The 21,915-nt window shown below is 32.9% G+C and overlaps 4 protein-coding genes across 5 annotated transcripts in view; 1 reads left to right on the top strand and 3 right to left on the bottom strand.

Annotated features, from left to right (window-relative positions):
- Positions 1-21,915, bottom strand: part of msl-2 (male-specific lethal 2) — a 120,546-nt gene that overhangs the window by 11,585 nt on the left and 87,046 nt on the right. The gene's annotated exons all lie outside the window — the stretch shown is intronic.
- rasp (protein-cysteine N-palmitoyltransferase Rasp) lies at positions 44-2,629 on the bottom strand. The gene is made up of 4 exons (XM_073086527.1): positions 1,882-2,629; positions 1,044-1,801; positions 738-955; positions 44-636 (listed from the first exon to the last, which is right to left on the bottom strand). Exons 1-4 carry the CDS (start codon positions 1,979-1,981, stop codon positions 165-167), a joined length of 1,548 nt encoding a protein of 515 aa, XP_072942628.1. The 5' UTR covers positions 1,982-2,629; the 3' UTR covers positions 44-164.
- LOC140752280 (uncharacterized) lies at positions 3,747-6,993 on the bottom strand. Its single transcript, XM_073086515.1, has 7 exons — positions 6,737-6,993; positions 5,508-6,420; positions 5,141-5,252; positions 4,983-5,067; positions 4,630-4,773; positions 4,149-4,237; positions 3,747-3,999 (listed from the first exon to the last, which is right to left on the bottom strand). Exons 1-7 carry the CDS (start codon positions 6,798-6,800, stop codon positions 3,766-3,768), a joined length of 1,641 nt encoding a protein of 546 aa, XP_072942616.1. The 5' UTR covers positions 6,801-6,993; the 3' UTR covers positions 3,747-3,765.
- Nt5c (5' nucleotidase C) lies at positions 9,029-21,900 on the top strand. Of its 2 annotated transcripts, XM_073086461.1 has the most exons (10): positions 9,029-9,499; positions 9,818-9,993; positions 10,220-10,447; positions 12,692-12,736; positions 14,326-14,460; positions 14,829-14,986; positions 17,021-17,207; positions 17,690-17,830; positions 18,633-18,784; positions 19,351-21,900. In XM_073086461.1, exons 1-10 carry the CDS (start codon positions 9,343-9,345, stop codon positions 19,553-19,555), a joined length of 1,584 nt encoding a protein of 527 aa, XP_072942562.1. In that variant the 5' UTR covers positions 9,029-9,342; the 3' UTR covers positions 19,556-21,900. The 2 variants fall into 2 exon arrangements, with proteins under 2 accessions (XP_072942562.1, XP_072942570.1); XM_073086469.1 differs by lacking the exon at positions 12,692-12,736 and having other exon boundaries at positions 9,031-9,499.

The following is a 21,915-nucleotide window of genomic DNA, read 5'->3' as shown; positions in this document are numbered from 1 at the left end:
TGTCAAACCCCTTTTTAAATAAAAAAAAGATTAAAACACAACATATAACATAGAAATTTATTTTGAATGATTTATCCTTAACCAACAAGATTCTAAAACATAATAAATCAGTCTTTGATAGAGAAGCTTCAATAGTGTGAACTTCATTGAATTGTCCTAGTTTTCTAACATTTTTTAACAACACTTCTAGAAGGAACATTTTGTAAAGCCATAGACACTTGGCAACAACAGTACAGAGTTGTGCCTAATAAAATTAAATTCAACATAGACGGCTGAGAAAAGCACTCAAAAAATAAATTACCTATCTCACTACCAGCAAACAAATAAAAATTTGATATAGCCGACAATGCTAACAAAGGTGTACATAATAATCCAATAAATCTAGCCTCCATTTTGTCTGTTTTTAAAATACTAGTCTTAAACCACTGATATTTTTCATGTGTTGACACTACCTTACCTAAATGTTCTAATGTAATACCTACATAATTGAGAAATGACCAAACAAGAATATGCCACACAGTCCCATGCCACATAAATATGAATGTAAAGGTGGCTAAAGAAGCAAGTAATTTGTGTGCAGTCTTGGGTATACTGGAATATTTAGATATTGTGTTATATCCTGGTTTATAGATGTATCTGTAAAAATAGAATATTTTAAATTAATATACATTATGCCGGTAATAAATTGAACATAATATAATAGAAATTCTGCATAACTTGGTGAACTTAATACTCACTTAACTAAAAACTTGTACAATCCAACATCAAAATGTCTCCACATTTCAGAGTACACATGTACCCTAGCTATACATCTTGGTGTTGGTGGTGGTTCTATATTATCGAGCCTTGCGAATGATGATGTTGTACCATAAGAAATCACATATTTCATGTGAAATTGCAGTCCCATCCAGAGTCCTCCACCACAAAGAGCTATTGATGGCAACTTCCTTATTAACTAAAACAAATAATCACACAGTTATTACAAAATAGTAGTAATAATAAATATTCCACATAAAAAATGTAAATAAATGAAAATCAAGTACCTCCATATTATTCTGCATTGCAAAAAAATAAATATAATGAAATGCAACATCCAAACAGATAGTATATGTTAAATAAAACATCATGTCCCAAATAAATTTCCTCAATTTGGTTCTAAACCCTCCAATAACATTAAAACTCTTTTCAAACTCTTCATAAAGGATAATTGGTCCTGTATAAAGCAGTGGTAAGTATAGAACATAACTAAACATATTGATAACATCTTGAAAAGTCAAATTGCTGTATTTCTTCCAACTGCTCTGTTTGTCTATAAAGTCAATACAATAACTGATACATCGGAGCTCAATCCAAGCAACACTAAATAATATTAAATACACTTCTTCATCTTGCATATCATCATGATCCAAAAAATTCCAAAAGAAATATTTGTACTTAAGTGAATTGTAACTTAAAAGTAGCAGGATACTTGTTAGCCATATTGTAAATTTATTGCCACCGAAATTGATTATAAATGCATAGATCACTGGCTGCACAGAAATAATTATCATTTGTCTTAACCCCATTCCCATGGTTATAAAAATTACAGTTGACATAATATACCAATATTTCAACCATGATGCAAACAGTTTTCGAATAATCTCGGATATCATAAACTGTATTATTAAGTAATACCAAGATGTTTGAAAGAAGTATTTCCAACTACTCCATTCAATATCTGAAACATCTTTGTATCTCGAAATAAACGTCCACCCTGGTTGTAAATCTCTAAGAGATGACAAATCTTCTCGTTGTAGAACATCTGGAAGGTCACAAATAATCTGTTACAATGAGTTAAGTAATTGACTTCATTTAAAAAAATCCGAATAGTATGGCTTTTACCTGTTTGAGCTTTTATCAGTTTGTACAATGAGTATATATTAGAAAACGTCCATACACAGAAGCACAGATATAATTCGAAGGAATTTAAACTAGTTTTCATTTTTTTAACTAAAATTTACAAACATCGTATTTAAATTTTTACCGGCAAGCACAACAAACAACAACAGTCAAATACATAGTAAATTATAGTACATGTGCACTTATCCACAGTATCGACATACTTATTGATTTGATTACTCGATCGAGTTTGTAACTTTTGATTTGACACGGATTATTCGAATCATGACATTGACAAGTGACAACTTGTCAATTAGACATACAGGAACAGGGTTGCCAGGTACAGATTTAAAAGTCCCCTTTGTATATTTGATTATGTTCAAAACCTTCACTCTATCTGAGTAATTTGTTTATCTTAATAACGTTAACATATTGGGCGCTCCTTCTTTGGAACGGTCATGTACATAATAATACTCTATGAGGAACGGTAACGGCATAGGTTACTATACTTTTTGGACAACGGCATCGCACCACATCGGTAGTATAGATAAAATATCTGACTAGACGACATTCGGTTATCAAAAGGGTTATCAAAGTTGAATAGATAACAAATTTTACTGTTTGTTATTGCCGTTTTTAAATGTGTCTATCCAAATAGCACCAGGGGCCTCCAGATCGATTAATTTCTTTGTAGTGATAAAAGTCTTCGATTTATTAATCGATTCTTTATTATATTTTTGATCTTGAAATCGTTTTTTGATTATTTATCTCAAATAGTTTCCCTTGTGAGATCACAATAGGTAAAACAACTGGAACGCTTCATTTCTTACAGATGGTGGAATAAACGTTATCTGTTTATATTTTATATTCTAAACGCCTGTATGAATTTATACTCAATGATTTATCTTGTCTGAAAGGCTTGAAAATACTTTCACGTAAATACAAACCTCACGTAGATACGAACCTCACGTAGATACAAATGATAAATAAATAACGATTTTTCCTGTGTTGTAAATGCCATGAACAAAAATACTAACAAAGACGAATACACAAGTCGAATTCGAAACCCACAGCGTGTATGGTGATCGCTTTACCCTTGTCGTGTCGTTAAATTCGAAGAGATACATATAAATCTATATTAGTTGTATTAATTTAATACCCAGAAATCCAATGATGAGAGTTTGGCTCACGTGCCATGTCTATTCATAATTGTAGGTACACCTGACGCTGCCTAACATTAACGTGTAAATTGGAATTCATTATTCTGGCCATAATAAGGTGTGCCAGCAATGAACCTGAAATGATTTAAAGAGATTGCAATTTTTTTAATGTATTCTTTATGTAAATTATGATTACGCCTTATTGAAAGACCAACATCAATAAAACTGAGTCCTCTATTTATTATTCGTTACATTAAAAATAAAAGAACAACAAAATTTCAACAAGAAACATTGCATGTAAATTTAAAATATGAATCTATAAAATAGTACATTACAATACGAGGACGAAAAATTTTTTTCTGACAAGTGTGAGTTTGCAGGCCGAGCCGCAGGCGAGGACTGCAATCACACGAGTCAGAAAAACATTTTTCGTCCGCGTGTTGTATAAAATTTTATATTACGGGGTCGGAAATGGGGGTTTTGCGCACGCGAAGCGTAAATAAAATTAAATTTATAAGCGTAAATTGACGTTTTACGCACGCTTCGCGTGCGCAAAACCCCCATTTCCGACCCCGTAATATAAAATTTTATACAACACGCGGACGAAAAATGTTTTTCTGACTCGTGTGATTGCAGTCCTCGCCTGCGGCTCGGCCTGCGAAATCACACTTGTCAGAAAAAAATTTTTCGTCCTCGTATTGTAATGTACTATTTTGTTAACAACATTTTAAATCTGAGGATAAGCACTACCGATATAGTTTTTACTGCGGTATCGGAAGTTGTGAGTTACGATATCAACATCTTTGTTCCCTAATTTTAGTTTGCACTCTTCACCAGCCCGCGTGACAAAACACAGAGTGTACACAGCCATTTCAAGTTCCGGGGATGTCCCAATGAACATACTGTCCACAGGTTTGTCAACACCTTGCTGACTGAAGTGTAACTTCATCACGACTCCTTTCTGTAAATAATATTTCTTTATTAGTTAAGCCGCTAAAAACATTATGCAGATGAACTTATACTTAATTACACGCCTGTAGTATAACTTGCTTATTATTCAAATTATTTAATCTGCAAAAATTATATTTATGAACATTAAAATCAACTTACATCATTCATTTCAACATATTTCAAATATCCTAAGTAATTTGCGCGATTGGCGGCTTCTTCTTTCGAGAAATAAATCCAGTTGTGTAAACCTAAAATAAAATTATTAACTTGTAATTACATAACACTTAGCAGTTTTAAGATATAAGTATCACCATATTTTTTAAAGTCACACTTTAATCTTAATTTAAGGACAATGTTACAATGAATAAAGTATGTCGATGATTAACAGTCGAATAACTAATTTTAAACAATTTATCTACGTTGAGAAAATACTAAAGCAATATTTAAATTTTAAACTTGGCAAGGAGAAGCCTCAAAGTTTATAATATAGTAAATAAGAACATAAATTAAAATATTATTAGATATAAGTTAAGTATATTAAGTTATACTATATTTTGAAGTCCAATAAATATATTCAAGTAATGTTTCACACAATACTACCATGTATGACGCTATTGATATGATTAATTTTATGTATTACCTGATACTTCTCCATTTTTAAGTTCCGAAACAAATATGTGCTCGAACCCTGAGCTACTTATTTTGCCTTTGCCTCTAGAATAAAGGCCGAACCACATCTGTTTCACAAAATCTCTTTGTTGTTTTGGATCTTGCGTGACGTATCCTGTAAAGCAACATTAATATGTAATAAATTAAGCGTATCATATAGGTACAACGCACATATAGTTTTGACGTTTTACATAGATCACAGCCAATATGTAATTAGAAATAAACATTTGTAAATTCCAGGAATTAAACCCCGAATTCGTGTTTAGAGTTATGAACGTTTCAACTGGTTTCATCATGAAAATTCTTATTTATTCGTCAACTTACCTTTATCTTTCAAAAAGTTCATCAAATGGCGCATAACTGTTGTAGCCATAATAGCGTCCATAAATGCATTCTCCTCATTTCTTTCCTAAAACAATTCAGGTTATAAGCGAAAGATATCGATTCTAATAAAATATTAAATAATTATTATATTTACTTACTTGTGGTGTAACATATTCATTAACTAACGTGTCTCTTTCGTAATTATCTAACAAAGGTAGGAATTTTTGAATCGTAGGAATATTCCAAGCGTCAGGAGCTATAGTCAGCAATCTGTAAGCAATTATGACGGCAAAATAAACAAGATTTCGTTCTTAAGCTAAAACAAAAGATACGCGAATTACATAATCTTAGGATAATTTTATTATTATGAACAACTCGAATTTAACAATTACACATATAATATTATGGCCTTTGTTAATACGATTAATTTCATTTCATAATGTTCATAGATTTATAGACGAATCTCAAACATGTAAATGTTAGCTCAAAACTTCCATAACCGCAAGATAATACAAACAAACTTACGGTTGCGGAGCCTTGTCTTCTTTTGTAAACGACGTGGTTTTTTCCTGGTAGTTAACAGTCACATATTTCGCTGCATTGTTAACATCTTTCCTCAATAATTCTTCACTTAGAGTTTGCAATTCAATATCACTGGGCCCGTTTTTATTATTATTCGTATTTGTGTTTGCTAGGGAACTTGGTAAAACTGGAGTATTCGGTTTCGGCGTCGGGACATTTACAGTATTTGTAGCTGGTGGTTTAACTCCACTGGAATTTGGTAATCCTAGTTTTTGTCCAGGAGATGGAGGAGGCTGATTTTTATTAGATCCCGACAAAATGTCACTGTAGCTCATTGGCTTTGGCGTCATTTTGGGGCCCGTCTGACCTGGTTTAGCCGTAAACTGTGTACTAGGAGTTGATAAAGTTGATCCTTGTGTCGCTTTGGGGTCATGTAGTATGGAACTATAACTAGGTTTTGTAGGTACAGTTATTCCTTGGTTCTTATCTTTACTGTCGTAAAAATTTACTAGATCTTTGACTTTTCCACCACCTGGTTGATTATTTTGGACTATTGGCTTCGTTGTTGTGAATTGTGGGGCAACATAGTCTCTTTTTGGCGCTGATGGGCTTTTGGGCGTAGTTCCAACTTGAGTATTAGGGTTTGGATTAATATTTGGTTTAGGAGGAGTTGTCGGGGGTTTTAATGGTGGAAAGTTTGGTGCTACGTAGTCTCTTTTAGGGGACGACGGTTTGCTGGTTGTTCCGATACTCGTAGTTGCAGTAGTATAAGAATTAGCATTTTGTTGATTAAGTGGTTTGGACGGAGGATTCAAGGATGGAAATTGAGATTCGTAATTCCGTTTACTATCAGGGACTCCACCAGCTTCGTGCAGTAAGAAGTCTGTGTTTGTTTTATATCTTTCTCTACAATAACCTATAATACAAAATAAATAATCACTTGAGGTCACAATGAATTCGTTCGCAAATATTAACAAACTTTTAATTAGATTCAATTCATGATGGTCGTACTGAAATTTATATTTTAAAGGCAAAAAGGTATTTTTTTTTACATGCACGAAAACAGGGAAAGTTTGACATACATAAAAATATTATCATTTAAATACATAAGTACATAGAAAATAACACAAAATGCAAAACAAATTTTAAGTTGTAGCACGTCGATATTGTTTGATAAAGTTAGCTATTAAACCTTGACTTGTAAGTATTGATAAAAAACTATAGATACTCACATAAATTAAGATGCAAAGTTAACAGTGTTATTAGTAATAGCACATTTCCTTTGCACGCTATCATGTCTAAAAGTAAACTTCAAAAGTTATAGGTTTATGCTTAAACTCTCTTTGGTTATGTTGATGACTATTTATAAAAACTAAAATGTTGACCTTTATAGAAACGTCACTGGCTGTTTACAATTTACAATCACATAACACACACTATTCTGTGCTACACCTATTGACTAACTGAGCTGAGTTCAGCTAAGCTTACTCGAGTCTCGACCCGATCTGAATACTATTCTCGGCATTATAGTCATAACGGGATTGGCGATGAATGAATTGCAGCTATATAAAAAGTTGTCCCACTTTTAGAACAATGAAAGTTTTTGTATTCCTAATTTCTTATTAGGCTTGCATCTAACATAATTTACGAAGCTTATATTTAAAATAAGTATATAAGAACAATAACGTCAATAACTTTAGAATGTTATGGATATGTTCTATTTATTTTGTCGCTTAAAAACCTGCTAGTGCCAAATCCAGTTTTGTCTTGTAGATAGGTACAGGTTTTAATTTCATTCAAAAAAGATAAGAAAGACTATCACACAGAAATCTAAGTATTGTTTATTTATCTTCAACACGTAGATTAAAAGGATGCTCGTTTTTCATCATCATTTATAAATTATTATATTTAGCGTATACAATCGCATTTACGGTTTAGAAGTCGAATTGTTTACATGTTATATTTTCTATTTAACCAGATAATGGATTCATAGGTCGGTCACATTTTAGTATTAAATGTATTTTTATAAACCTCTGCATAAAATAACATCATTAAGGTTTTTATTTAATCTCAGTTGACTTTTTTATTTGTATTTGTATCGTGGAGTATTTATATGTGTGAAAATTTAGATGAATATTATATTTCTTTTATACATTATTATGTAACTAATTTTGAAAGTTTTAAAAGGATGGTATGATAATGGAATCATTTTCTGATGATAATGACGATGATTATACATGGATTAGTTACTTTGCAGTATTAAGTAAAAATTAATTAAAAAAAAATAAAAGTTGGTCGCTACGGGATACTCCTTTGTTATCAAAATTAACAAAAAAGACAAAAATCAAGCAAATATTTTGGCACATTAAAATATAATTATGTAATAAGCTACAATGATAATATCAAAATTACCAGAAATGTCTATTTTAATTTCAATTAATTCTTTATATCAATTCAGTGTTTTCAGATCGTGTAGTGACGACTGACGTAGATAAATCGTTGTGCCACGCGTTGCCACATCAACAGTCGATGACTGTATTAGATGTTTCACGTCAAATATTAAATTAAAAAATACAAAAAAAAAGATACGTATATGTATACGGCACATTCACATTTTATTATTAACTAGTCCCCTCGGCTTCGCCAGAGTTAAAAAAAAATAACATGTCATACATCTTATATATAAAATTCTCGTGTCACAATGTTAGTTACCGTACTCCACCGAAACGGCTTTACCGATTTTCACCAAATTTTATATGTGTATTCAGTAGGTCTGGGAATCGGCTACTATATATTTTTCATATCCCTAAGTAATAAGGGCAGTTCACCTTTAACATATTTATATGGCAACACAAAGTTTGCCGGGTCAGCTAGTATAACTAAAAATTTATACCTAACTGCATAACAACTTTGCTAAAGATCATCACATGGTCAGTACTAATCCATCATCTGTGCACATTATCGAATGCATAGTTTACGATTCTATAAAGGACATACAGATATCTTTTAAATGCTTCTTATATTTTCTTCATTACTTTAGCTAATGTGATCTGCACTTTTTTGCAAATGATATTCTATAATCTATGTCTATAACCTACTTAAATGCGGTAATCACGAAGGATTTTAGTTGGCAACAATAAATATCTCAAGTTCAAATCATTCGATGATAATATTATATTGTTTAATCATAACCCAGGTTATTCAAGCGACTGAGAATGGTTAAATGGTCCATCATTTATTATAAAGTTGTTTTGCAATGGATGTATAATAAACAATTTATAAAAACCGTTTGTAGTTGTGAAAATAAGCTATTGGTGGCACATTTTGAGATATTGCCTTATAACTAAACACATTGTGCACGTTTATAATAGTTTGTCATACAATATTCATAGCGCAACCTGAAACCAGGACCTAAGGGCATTGCACATTGATTTGGAGGACAATCCTTGCACAGATGATACAGACATTTATTACATGAATGTCACTTGTATTCATTCATTGGTTGTCTGTGACCACGGGGTGTCATTGTCACTTTATGTCATAGATCTGACTTCTGTAGGTTTACCTTACTATTTTTCATAGTAGAACCGAGTAGAATAGTATTTGCACGTGCTTGGTTTCGTATCGATAATAAACAGCTGTGTGACTGCGCGATGTATGTCGTATCGGTTTCCGACGAATTATGCAACGGCTTTTGAATACAATTTATAATGAAATTTAACTCGAACATAGTGTAAATAATTTGTGTATTTTCCAAAATCATCTTCGTGTTCTGTTCTGATATGCTCTTAGGAGTAAAGTTGTAATAAGAGTATTATTTTATATTAAGTATTCAAATATGTCTTTGTGCAGCACTATTGTGGGTGCTTTTGTAAAGGTGAACAGTAATTTATCGCAAAATAAATCGAAAAAATGTGTATTGGTATTTAGCAAGTATTTTTCAACACGAGAACTTTTAAAAGAAGCGTATTGTCGAACGAAATTGAAATACCGGTGTAAGTGGCGTTTGTTGTAATTATTTTTATGTCTTATTTATATAATAAATTAAGTAATACCTACCATGCTACATAATAAATTAAATAAAATTAACCTGTGCACCTAAAAATAACCGATCATTGTAACTTATGGATATTTGTAACTAACTCCATATGGAACAGCAGTCTTCATTAAATTCGATCACATATGCATTGTCTGAAAACTACTCTACAATGCCTGGTGTAAGTTAGTCTGCAACCTACAACCCTTAAAGTAAATTGTACCATAACACCACAATACTTCCATTTGGCGAAATCTTTTATTTATTTTTTTTACAGCCAAAAAATTGCCTCAAGATGTGAATCCACAAGGGGTCTTTGCATGCAATGAGCTGGACTTGTCTGAAGTAAAAGTATATGGCTTTGATTACGATTACACCTTGGCTCATTATAAACCAACTTTGGAGCACTTGCTCTATAACTTGGGAAGAGATATGCTCTTGGATAAATACAAGGTAAAGAGATTTCAAATGTCTATTGACAAAAGTATTAAAAACCAATTTATATGAATAGATTTTAAATATACTATTTTACCATTTCACTTATTTCAATTTGCATAAAATTTATGAAATTAATATTAATTTCAATACATTTTAATTTTAATTGAATATTACAATTATAATTATCATAATTGCATTTATTTAAATACATCATAATTTTATCTATTGTTATAATTTACAGTACCCTCCAGAAATATCGAAATTGGAATACAAACCACATTTTGCTGTTCGGGGATTGCATTATGACATTGAAAAGGGACTGTTGCTGAAATTAGACTCGTTCCTTCAAATACAATTTGGTGCAGTATACAGAGGACTTACACCAGTGTCCACTGAAGAGGTTCTCAAACTTTACAAGAACAGGATTATTCCCATTGCTTATGTTGAGGGTGATACAAGGGCTCATAGGGTAAGAATAATTTTCTATTTTTCATAATCTTAAATGTTGTAATAATGTAATATAATGTGTTGTATATAATAAGATATGAAGATTCCAGAGATTAAGTGAGCATATAGTAGATGTATTGATGAAGTATATTTAACAATTACATTATTCTTTTCATATTTACATTTCTGATACATAACAGGTTATAATCAAAAGTGTAGATGCTTATTTGGCAAAGAGAGATCTCCTACCGGGCTGGGTGATCATGCCCAGGGAACGGCCGTGTTCGTACAGTCTTAATTCGGAGCTTATATATAAAACTTTGAAAGTGTGATTCAGAATACTCATGGCGCATATCTTGTCGAGTAGCTGGAAGTCGCTACACTTATATACAAATATATAATTTATACTTGTTTTTGTTATATTCCCATTGATAGGGCTTAGGTTGGTAAATGTTGTTATGTGATGAAAATTCAGAAGAAAATTTAAACAAATGTCATTGGGTTTGAACCATTTAAGTTTTCTATTTCACGTCTAGCCATTCCTAAGAAAATAATGTATGTCCTTTTTTGTGGGCATAGCAATCAACCCCATACATGCCTGCATTTTTTTCGTTCTTAGGTTTCCTGTGATCACCATGTGTAAGTAACCTATTTGAGTAAAAATTACCATCATTCATTTTGTCCAACAAAGAACCCATAGTACAAGTAAAAAAAGTTAAAATCTTCTTTTCCTCAATACCTTAGTATCACAAAGAGTAAATATAACAAATAATATAATATAAATTTACAACTCAGAGACAGAGTTGTATTTTTATTTTATTTATTATTGTAGACCTGCGATTGACATGTCTGAAGTTAGTTCACATAATGCATGTACCTATGCACTATGAAATACGTGCACGCAGCCACGAAGCCGCGCGCTTACATGCAAGCATGAACGCTTCAACGCTTCTATGGAATTTTTATGACAATGAGCAAAGCCATACAATATTTCTAGATTTATTATAATTGATTTTTTTATATTAACAAATCCTTCAAAAAATTTACTTTGAGCGGTAAAGTGGAGTGTAATGCAGGTGTCACCCAGTCGTAGGGAGTTGTAGCCATACTCAAAATTAACATAACAATTTCTATGCACTTCTCTATTTTGGGTGCTAAGTACGTACACAAAAACAGATTTATAAACACCCATATCTATGATAAAATCCTTCATTTATAATTAAATTAAATGTCTGACCAAGGATCGAATCCGAATCCTTTGTGCCTTAGAAATGGCGTCGTGACCATATTGTTATACGTCGTCTGCTATAATAGAAAACGCTCGTTAGTTACTCAGAGTCGCCTTTGTATATGAGATACGTTGCTCACAACGTGGAAGCAATCAGAAGCACTTGTAAGCAATCATTCATTTGCGCACTCCCCCAGCTAGGTTTGTAGGTACCTAGTAGATTAATAGGGACACACGATATTCATACGTAGTATATACGCTGTAGAAATACCTTAATTGCAGGCATTGCAGGTATTGCAGCCGGTAGACATATCTATTAAATTGCGAACGTCAAACAATACTCATGATAAGGACTTTCACCTAACTGTTGGTAGACTTATCATGTATCTTTAAGAATGTACGGGTAGCGTCAGTGAAATAGTTGTAACAAGGGAAGATTAATTTTTAATACAAAAAAAAATTGCAATAAGTATTTGCTACATACTGAGGTCTGATTCTCTACGTATTTTGCTTAAATTAGTCTCACCCTTCTGTCGCAGGTCTTTTTGGAGATAGACACATTACCTGCCTTAAGAACTAAGTGCGAACGTTACACTTTCTTTGTATTATACAATTCAGTAGGAATGTGTGTCAGCTATAGGAGGCATTCGGCAGAAATAGAATATCGTCGTTGCTTCCGTTATCGAACCGCAAAGAGTTCTACTACCTTTAATTTAAGCTTGATCCTAGGTACAACGCTCAAAAGTCAAATTGTACACACTATTAATTATCAAATTATGAGAATTTTGAATCATTGAAGGAGAATTATTATTGTGTATCGTAAAAATGAAACATAATCGTCTTAATCACTCAATTCAGCTATCAGCAAAAATCCGATTTGTTTCAGTTTAAGTATGTTTCATCCGTAGCAATGTTTTAATTTACATAAAAATAAATGTGATAAGGTTTAAAATTATACCTAATATCTAAGTAGGTAAATATTTTTTTATTCGTGATTATTTATTAAAATTTCGTAATCTGGACTTTTTATTTTTCAAGATATACACAAACGTGGAATGGAATAAACCAAAGAGTAAAAAACATGTATGTATGCAACAATGTGGTTACAATACTCGTATAACGTCGCAGAGTAGTGATAGATCTAGATATATCTAGATAGAACGTGTATGTCGTATTAGTTTTATTGGCCGTAGTTTAACGTTATTGTGTAGATTGTGTACGTAGTGTTGTACTGTAATTGAGTATGTTAGATTACGCTTCTGTCCTTTATATTGCAAGTAGTCACAATTGATATTTCTTTTTGTAGTTGTTAGGTAGTAGCGTTCTTGTCGGTTTGATTCCGGAGGCACCACAACAACACTTTTTATGTCCTGATGGATGAGTGTGGTAAGAGAGATGCTTAAACGAGGCATTCCAACTTGGCCCTGGAGAAGCGACGTATTTGTGCCTGACCCATTCCTGCAAATCTATTTGGGGTCAATTACAGATGTCCACTTAGTCATTAGGCAAGTACAAAAACTTATTTTAATAAGGTAATAAGTAGCAATCGACCATGCAGTCCATCTGATCGTAACTGGCCACTGCCGCCCATATACATTGGTATTTGTAGCCATGGGTTCTACCTTAGGTCGATCACAAATACGGTGCTGTTCTTGAATGCTAAGATGGTAAATCCTTATATGTAAATCAGTCAGGATCCACACACTTCCACCGAAATGTTAAGCTTCACACTAGAAATAGATATGACGTTGGCACTCGAAGTGGCATGAATTTTAGTTGTTCGTGGGTATCAGGAGGCCTTCATACTCTATTAAAAGTTAATCCCAAAATGTTCGGAGTCTTCTTAAGATCGATCATTGTCATTGAGATCAAAGCGCGACAGTACAATCATTGCAACATTGCATTAGTATACTTAGCAGAAATATTCTTCATTAAGTACCTAAGTATTTCCAGTCTAATTGAAAGCTCGGAGATATGCGGTTGCGCTCCTATAATTGGTTAGGTCATTGGGCTTGGTGTGTACACGCAAAATATCGTACCTGCGAATTCTTAAAATAAAAATCTGTGACGACTTTGTAACGTCGCAAATGCTGCACGCTAAAATAGAATTGTGTTTTCTATTTTCGAACATATGTCAATACCTCAATTTATTGGACACTAGCTCGCGATCGCGACTTCCCACACGTGAATTACAGTAATGTATGATAAATCGACGTCTACGTTGATAAAATTAGTTGTTACATGTTGTGACATGATATACAATAGGTACATAATTTCATACATAATATACTATCTATCTCTCGTTCTCATTCTAAGAGAAGACCCGTGCACAGCGGTGGGACAGTGATGGGTTGGAGATGATACAATTTAAAACTAATGCTGATAATTCCATCGAAATGTTTTATAAAATTTGACAGACAAAGAAGGACTTTTTAAATACTCTAAACGGAAAATCTTTACAAATGTGTTTAAAAATTCTCGACATAGAATTACCTACTATTAAAAAATCACACGAATCTATCTGGGCGAAAATCGACCTAAGGCCTTTCGCACGACAATCCAGCATATTGACATGAGTGAAAAAATAATTAAGCACACATTTTTTTTAATCAGTATGCTTGGTATTTAAGTCAGTTTTTAAGTTTTTTTAAGTTTCAAGGTCTTCCTTTCAGGCAAATCGTGCGAAGATGGTGCATTTGGCGGATCTATTCTCAGTGCCAGAAATGGGACTACTTTGTAACGTAGCGGAATATTTTATCAAAAACCACATAGATTATCACCCGGAAATTCTCTTCTTAGACGTCAAGGTAATTTGGTTCTTCCGTTTATAATGATTGATTGCCTCGGTTATTAGATGTCTGCACGTGATTTAATGTGAAACAGAAGCCCATCAAAATTGTTTACAACAGAAGACATGAGATAAGATTTTTTTATTTGTATTTTTGTACTTATGAAAAGTTACTGAATAGACAGTTACTAAGTTCATAAACATAGGGTTATGAAAAATAGATAGTAGCCGATTCTCAGACCTACTGTATATGCATATAAAATTTGGTGAAAATCGGTGAAGCCGTTTCGGAGGAGTACGGAAACTAACATTGTGACACGAGAATTTTATATATATAAGATTATTTATCTGTATTGTGACATTTATTTTTTTATGATTTATTTACAGAATTCTGTACAAAACTGCCACCCGATTATGCATAAAATAGTTGCTCAAAATGTAGAAGAATACATACGGCCGAATGCAGATTTGAAGAAGTACTTCCAAATGTTGCAACAGGGCGATAAGAAGTTGTTCCTCGTCACAAACAGTCCTTATCATTTCGTGTAAGTTTATTTTTGGATTTCACTTTTATTGCTTTTGTCTTGTCTGAGACTGATCTATGTTTTATGTATTTGATATATCCAAGGGCGCGTAGATATAACTTTGTTAAAAGGGGATCCCGAAAATTTGCCCGCAAAAAACAAGGTCCTATTTTGACTTGCCTTTGTGGTCTGGACCCTGCATGATTAGTTTTTTAAAATAACTTTTTCCCTAGCCGGGAATCGAACGAGTTCATTTTGAAAAAAAAAATACACCCTCTATATTATTCCACTATCTGATAGCTTATAAGGATCAAAATCTGGGAAGTAATGATAAATGACAAACTAAAGGAAAAGCCTCAACTTTAAGAAAATACATATTTTTTCATATTAATTTGGCAGTTAAGTTCCCGCCATTCATCAATTTAAACATTTCGCGTATTAACAATTTTTTTGGCTCAATGCTTTAAATCATTCGAAATGGACGTTTTGTTCTTCAAGAATTCATATTTTTATGTCCGACTTAGTTAAGGTTACTTTTAGGACCATTATAATAGATTTAACTTGCTATGGGCGGAGTTTCGTTTATTACAGATGTAAAATTGTCAATTTGCGAGAATGTCTTTTTCGAGTCAAATCCGAGTGATAACTGAACAAAGAGATATAGAAATTCATATTTACTGTTTAAACAATAAAAAAATATTATTTAATCACTTATCTATTTTTATTAAAAATTAAATCCTAAAAACGGCGGTAATTTATTTGCCAAACTATTACTTTCTCATACTAAGCCGTATGTCACGGTTATACCATCGAATAATTAGTTGATTAACCGACAAATTCTTCAATGGTATGACTTATGTATGTTTCTAAAGAATTATACATAAATCATTTGTTATGTATAATCCTTAAGGATTAGTATGGCAATGTATGGAATAATATGTATTTTCTGCAAAATTTTCCTTTTCCTTTAATTTGTTACATAACATTACTTCCCAGAATTTGATCCTTATAAGCGACACTATCAGATGGCGGAATAATATAGAGGGTGTAATTTTTTTCAAAATGAACTCGTTCGATTCCCGGCTAAGGAAGAAGATATTTTAAAAAACTAATCATGCAGTTTTAGTGTTTAACAAAATCGGCCTCGTAACTCCTCTCAGCATTTTTCGCTAATCCTTATAGTTTCGGATTTGGCCCTAAAGGTCCGTTTGAAAAATTCACCCTGTATATAGACTTAACAGTGTTTGTTCAACAAAATAGATATTTTTTTAAAAGTAGGTAATCATCGCCTAAATATTATATTAGTATGTATCACCTCACGGTATCACCCATTTACTTCATTTGTACTTCAGTTGTTTTACTTCTTCATTCTCTTTACCTACTTCATAAATTGGCAAACACGTTGATTGACCTTGTTGTATTTTTAAACAACTGGATCTTTCGAAACGTGTTCTAGAGGTCAAAAGCACATGCAAGCAAGTCTGATAATTAAAAACTAAAAACTTCCCTAAAGTGTCACATAACACTCAAAAGTTTTGTAGACTAGAAAAATACCATTAGCACCCGTAGTACAATAGTACTATAAAAGTATAGTATAGTATTTCAAGACGTATTTTAACCTTTATTTATCACTATCTTTATTGCTTTAGAGCGACAAAAATTTTGGCTAGTGAATTCGTGTTTCGAAGTCACTGCCGATGTCCGAGATATTTAGGACATTGATCTTTACAGAATGCCGGAATACTTACATAATATAAGTTTCATAGTTTGAAATCCTCACTGAAAAGTATGACGCCTTAGATACACTCGACTTTTAAAGATTTTGGTAAGGGAGACAGACTTTTTCGAGGCGTTCCAGCTAAATCATCAGGGGTAGCGACGCATCTGTGGCCGACCTCAGGTAGACCTATCTGGGGTTGATTATAGATGTCCATGGGCGGCAGTAGCCACTTACCATCAGGTGGACTGCATGCTCGTCTGCTACTCCTATATTATAAAAAAAAGTCTTAACACATGCTTATGAATGAGTAATATAATTAATTCTTAATATTCCAGTAACGCGGGCATGGAAATGCTGGTCGGGCACGACTGGCGGGAATACTTCGACGTGGTGATCGTGAACGCGAACAAGCCGACGTTCTTTACCGAAGTGTCGCGGCCCATACGGGTGTTCGATAAGAATGCCAATACTCATATCTGGGAGAAGGTCACGTCTCTCGAGAAAGGGATTATCTATTATGAGGTAAATATATATATAAAAAAAATAGGATAGGAAAGTGTATGAAATAAAATTCAAATTAAAATAGGACTTAAGGTAAACTCACCCTAAGGTCAAATGTAGGATAATTTGTGTGTTTGAGTTTGTATTAGGAAGACCTGTAAGTTAGATCTCCAGGCTCTGTATATTGCTTTTAAAGAAATATATGGTAAGGGATACACTGCATCATTCAAAAAATAAAAAAAAATAAAAAAAATATTAAGATAAAATTAAATATTAAGATTTTATACATGTACACTGAGTATCCAAACCTATAACAAAGAGCACAGAACGTATTAAAATTAAAAAAAAAATGCATTTCGGAAATCAAGGTTTTTCCCTTCGTGACTTTTTATATATCCTCGTGTGAGACTAGTTTTACTGGTGTAGCTAAACGTGCATCACACGTCGATTCTAAAATGATTCTTATGAAAACAATTATTAAAATATTTTTATTATCATTCCAGGGCACAGTGAAGCAGCTGCAAGACCTGACGGGCTGGAGCGGGCACCAGGTGCTGTACTTCGGGGACCACCCCTACAGCGACCTCGCTGACGTCACGCTCGAGCACGGCTGGCGGACCGGCGCCATTATCAATGAATTAACCGTAAGTCATAGATTAGTAAAGATTACTCATTCCTAACAAGACAATGTAAACAATTTTGACAATTGAAATTGCCAATTTTCTATTTTCGTGTTTGAAAAATATTAAAAAAATGTAGTTTTTAGATCATTTACGGATGAAACGATATTTCTCCGCACTTTTTTTTCGAATTTGTGTTTTTGCACCACTTAAATATACATGTCGGCATTGTTCCGCGTAAATTACACCATGACAGCCATTAAATTGCTGACAGAATTGTCAGCCGTTTAAGCCATTTAATGGCTTCCTTCAATTACAAGGCGGTGAGACATCTATACTTATCTATGCTGTAAGTTGAAAAACTTCAAGAGATGCATTAAAACTGAAAAGCCGGTTGCGTATATTGGGTTCGAGTCGCACCTCTGATTTTTGGAAGATAATGAAAACGCAATAAAGCCATGATAGGAAATACCTTTGGTAAACCTGACGCTTAAGAGTTCTGTAAAAAAAGTTTTCGACTTTCTGTCTGATGTCAGGCTGTATTTTTTATTCCGGTTGTTATTATTACCTAGTAGGCATTAAATCTTACCAAATATCTTTCGAGGGGTTTGACAACAACTGACATGAGTGCCACTCGCTTGAACTCTTCTCAATTAATTTGCACTGGAGTAGCATAGTACAATTCACTCCAGGTGTCCCCTAGTTTTAAAATCCTTGTTTTGTAGTGCGACATACAACATAAACGATAGCAATCAATATTAAACTCATCACAAATATTTTTTGATGAATATCTTTGATTTACAAAATTTATTTAAATTTCTTCTAGCACGAGATAAATACGCTAAACACGCAGAAGTTCAAGGAGAACGCCAACTGGCTGCAGATGCTCACCCAGATTATCGAGGATTATCAGGACTATGATGATCCAGAGGCAATGGAGATACTGCAAGACTGGATGAATGAGCGGGATAGGCTCAGGTGAGAGTTTTATGGTTGTTATTATTATCATTTATTTTATAATAAGCACAAATATGCTTTGTATTGAAATGCTAAGTTTTATATCAATAGCATAGCTGACTTTGAGTGACCCCCGTATTTACATAGTAGCCGTAGGACCGAAAGAGATCGATATTATGTTGCCTACCGTCGCAGCAAGAACTGCAGACAATTGCGACGTCCAGGGACGTTGTCATTTACCTACATTTGAAGACGGTAGAACCCTCTGTGAACTCCGGCGGCACCACCGCACACCTATTTCGACATAATAAAATGTAATGTTTAACGCTACTGTCGTCTGATTCGATGGGTGTGGCAAGGGTGACATCTGAGGCATTCCAGCTTAGTCCTTAGGGGTAGCGGCGCATCTGGCCGACCTTATGTAGGAATCTATTTTTTTCTGACAGATGTCATCTGTTCCTCTAATATAATAAAAAAACCTACAATTTCATGTTTCTACGCGTGTGTGTGTGCGTGCGTTTGTTGTGTGAGTTCTAAGCCTAAGAATTATAAAGGCTATCATTATTTTGTGTTTTTTTGCATTTCAGGAATGACACAAAGTCAGTATTTAACCGTCAGTTCGGCAGTGTGTTTCGGACGTACCACAACCCCACCTACTTCTCGCGGCGCCTGTTCAGATTTGCGGACATCTACACGTCGAACATAAGGAATCTGTTGAACTACTCCTTAACCCACACCTTCTACCCTCGCCGAGGTGTTATGCCGCACGAATATGGCTCTTACTTCGTCTAATTAAGTGCGGTATTCGTCAAGTATTTGTTTGAGTTCGGAGTAACACAGAAGTAAGAAATCTTTAGATATATATCTTAACACCTGTTCCCGTAAGGTTTTATGCCACGAATATGGTTCTTATTTCGTCTAGTTAGTGCGACATTCGTCAGGTATTCTCTCGGCGATATCTACACATCGAAAGTAAGGAATTTGTTTAACTATTTTCTAAATAATATCTTCTACCGCCATGGATGTATTGTACCACGAATATGGCTCTTATTTCGTCTAATTACATGCAATTTTTGCCAGATTATGTAGTTTTGTAGTCAATTTTTATTGTATTTTGTAAGTAGGTGAAAAAATAAGTAAAAAGCGTAGTTGCTCGCTGTAGGTAAAATTATTATTTATTTTAATTCTGGAAGTATTTACATCAGCATTATTTATAAGGAATTTATATGAGACTATTTCTGAAGTTGTATTTTGATTGTCGAAGATTTTGCCAAACGTGTAGAATAAGGATTTACTATAAAACAACGATAAACTTTATTGCTTTCTCTTATAAGTATTGATGTATAAGTAATTTGAAAGTATTTATAATTTTAATACTCCTTACTTTGCGAATAGCAAAACCTCTCAACTATAGTTTCAGTTCTCCTACGGATACAAGTCATTAGTTAAGTTTATTTATTAAAAATAATCTGATTTTCTGCTCAGTAGTGATACGACTAGATACAATGTTATTACAGGAACTTTAATGAATATTTATATAAATGTTTACTGATTTATATTATTTTTACATTTGATTGCGGTGTTTCAATACAATTGCAAGTTACGATTCGATAATTTAAACCGAATAAACTTTTAATCCCTTATTAAAGTCCTGGTATGTACACACATTTAACTTGAATATATCGAATAATGCACATTGCATTAATTTATTGGACCGATTTGAGTCTCAGGACTATCTCCTTTATGCTGCAAATAAACGCGATCGAAAATGTTAAATACTGTTAACAATTTGCAATAGAGGGAAAAGTTTTATTACACTAATGGTGACTAAATTTAAGCATACTTGTGTTAAAGTTACATACTATTTTTAGGATATCCTATCAAGTAGACTGGAACTAAATCTCCACCTAATGACCTCTCTAGTGTCTCTGTTACAATGTAGCTATTTCTGTTATGAGCATTTCTATCTGCCATATATTTTCTAGTGAAATTTATACAATTCTGTAATTGTTAATAAGTATGTACTAAGATATATTTCATGTCGTCGTCATGTTGTGATTTCAGTTATATTATGATATGCCGACGCATTTCATGTTAATTGACAATCAAAGTAGCCAAATCATTTAAACATATCAATGATGCAACCAAATATATCGTGTATCATAATATGACGGATTTTACAATAGAACTTTGACATAACATCTGTAATATAGTCTTTAAAATGATATTAAATATACAATCGATGTTTAAAATAAGCGATATACTTACCACATATTAAGTTGTAAAGATATCTTATAACACCTACTTTGTATTATGTAATTTTAGCAATTATCGATGTATTAGTATTTTATTGTAATTATTTTATTTTTTAAAGACGATTATGTAGAATAAAGGAAAGTGTAGAACCAGCCAACGATTTTCTAGTCAGACGTATTTAGTTGAAAAAAAATGTTGCTTTTACGAAATTTAGTAATACACCAAACTTTTCACACATATCAAATTATTTACATTTAGATATTGGTAAAAATTAGATTGTTATTCGTATAGATACTCGTAGAAGCATAAAGTAGGCATGTTTGTGTTTGTGACGGCTACACAAATATGAGATTAGGTATTAAAAAGAAACCAAGGCACTGTAAATTCAATGAATGATACATCGATTATTTTCTTTCGATACTTTCAATTAATTTTCGAAGCATTTGTTGTTTGTTTACTGAAAAGACACGATTTTGATAAATGACAATATTAGGTAAGTATCTACCAATATTTAAACGCTATTTTGTACGATTTTAAATAACCGTATTCTTAACCACGTTATTTTATGTGGACTTAAAATCATTGAAACATCCATATAAAACCTTTATTTTTGTTTATTAGTATTATTAATTATTTTTCCTACAAACATATTGTTATTTTAATACCCATATATTAGTTCCTACACATAAACACTACATATCTCGAAACAAGGAATATCGATTATATAATCTTTCATGTGTTTACCCAGTATTTGTTTTTAATAATATTAGCTACGATTCTCAAGTTATTTTACAATTTAAATGTAGTGTAGAGATTGCGATGTGTGACTTTAGATAACCTTATTGTGCCATCGCGTTGGACAATAAATTATGATACAGAAATGGATTTATTATTTA

This window comes from Epargyreus clarus, unplaced genomic scaffold (genome assembly GCF_041222505.1).
Source record: "Epargyreus clarus isolate Ecla_fem2 unplaced genomic scaffold, WU_Ecla_fem_2.2 ptg000003l, whole genome shotgun sequence".
NCBI lineage: Eukaryota > Metazoa > Arthropoda > Insecta > Lepidoptera > Hesperiidae > Epargyreus > Epargyreus clarus.
This window is presented reverse-complemented; position numbering and strand designations above follow the sequence as displayed.

Excerpts from the sequence above, each read along its gene's own strand:
- rasp (XM_073086527.1), bottom strand. The coding sequence starts at position 1,981 with ATGAAAACTAGTTTAAATTCCTTCGAATTATATCTGTGCTTCTGTGTA. Across the intron at positions 1,802-1,881 it reads ACTGATAAAAGCTCAAACAG|ATGTTCTACAACGAGAAGAT; the intron begins GTAAAAGCCATA and ends GTGACCTTCCAG. Across the intron at positions 956-1,043 it reads CAATGCAGAATAATATGGAG|TTAATAAGGAAGTTGCCATC; the intron begins GTACTTGATTTT and ends TATTTGTTTTAG.
- LOC140752280 (XM_073086515.1), bottom strand. The coding sequence starts at position 6,800 with ATGATAGCGTGCAAAGGAAATGTGCTATTACTAATAACACTGTTAACT. Across the intron at positions 6,421-6,736 it reads AACTTTGCATCTTAATTTAT|GTTATTGTAGAGAAAGATAT; the intron begins GTGAGTATCTAT and ends TTTGTATTATAG. Across the intron at positions 5,253-5,507 it reads GAAGACAAGGCTCCGCAACC|ATTGCTGACTATAGCTCCTG; the intron begins GTAAGTTTGTTT and ends AATTGCTTACAG.
- Nt5c (XM_073086461.1), top strand. The coding sequence starts at position 9,343 with ATGTCTTTGTGCAGCACTATTGTGGGTGCTTTTGTAAAGGTGAACAGT. Across the intron at positions 12,737-14,325 it reads AACCAAAGAGTAAAAAACAT|GCAAATCGTGCGAAGATGGT; the intron begins GTATGTATGCAA and ends TCTTCCTTTCAG. Across the intron at positions 17,208-17,689 it reads AAGGGATTATCTATTATGAG|GGCACAGTGAAGCAGCTGCA; the intron begins GTAAATATATAT and ends TTATCATTCCAG.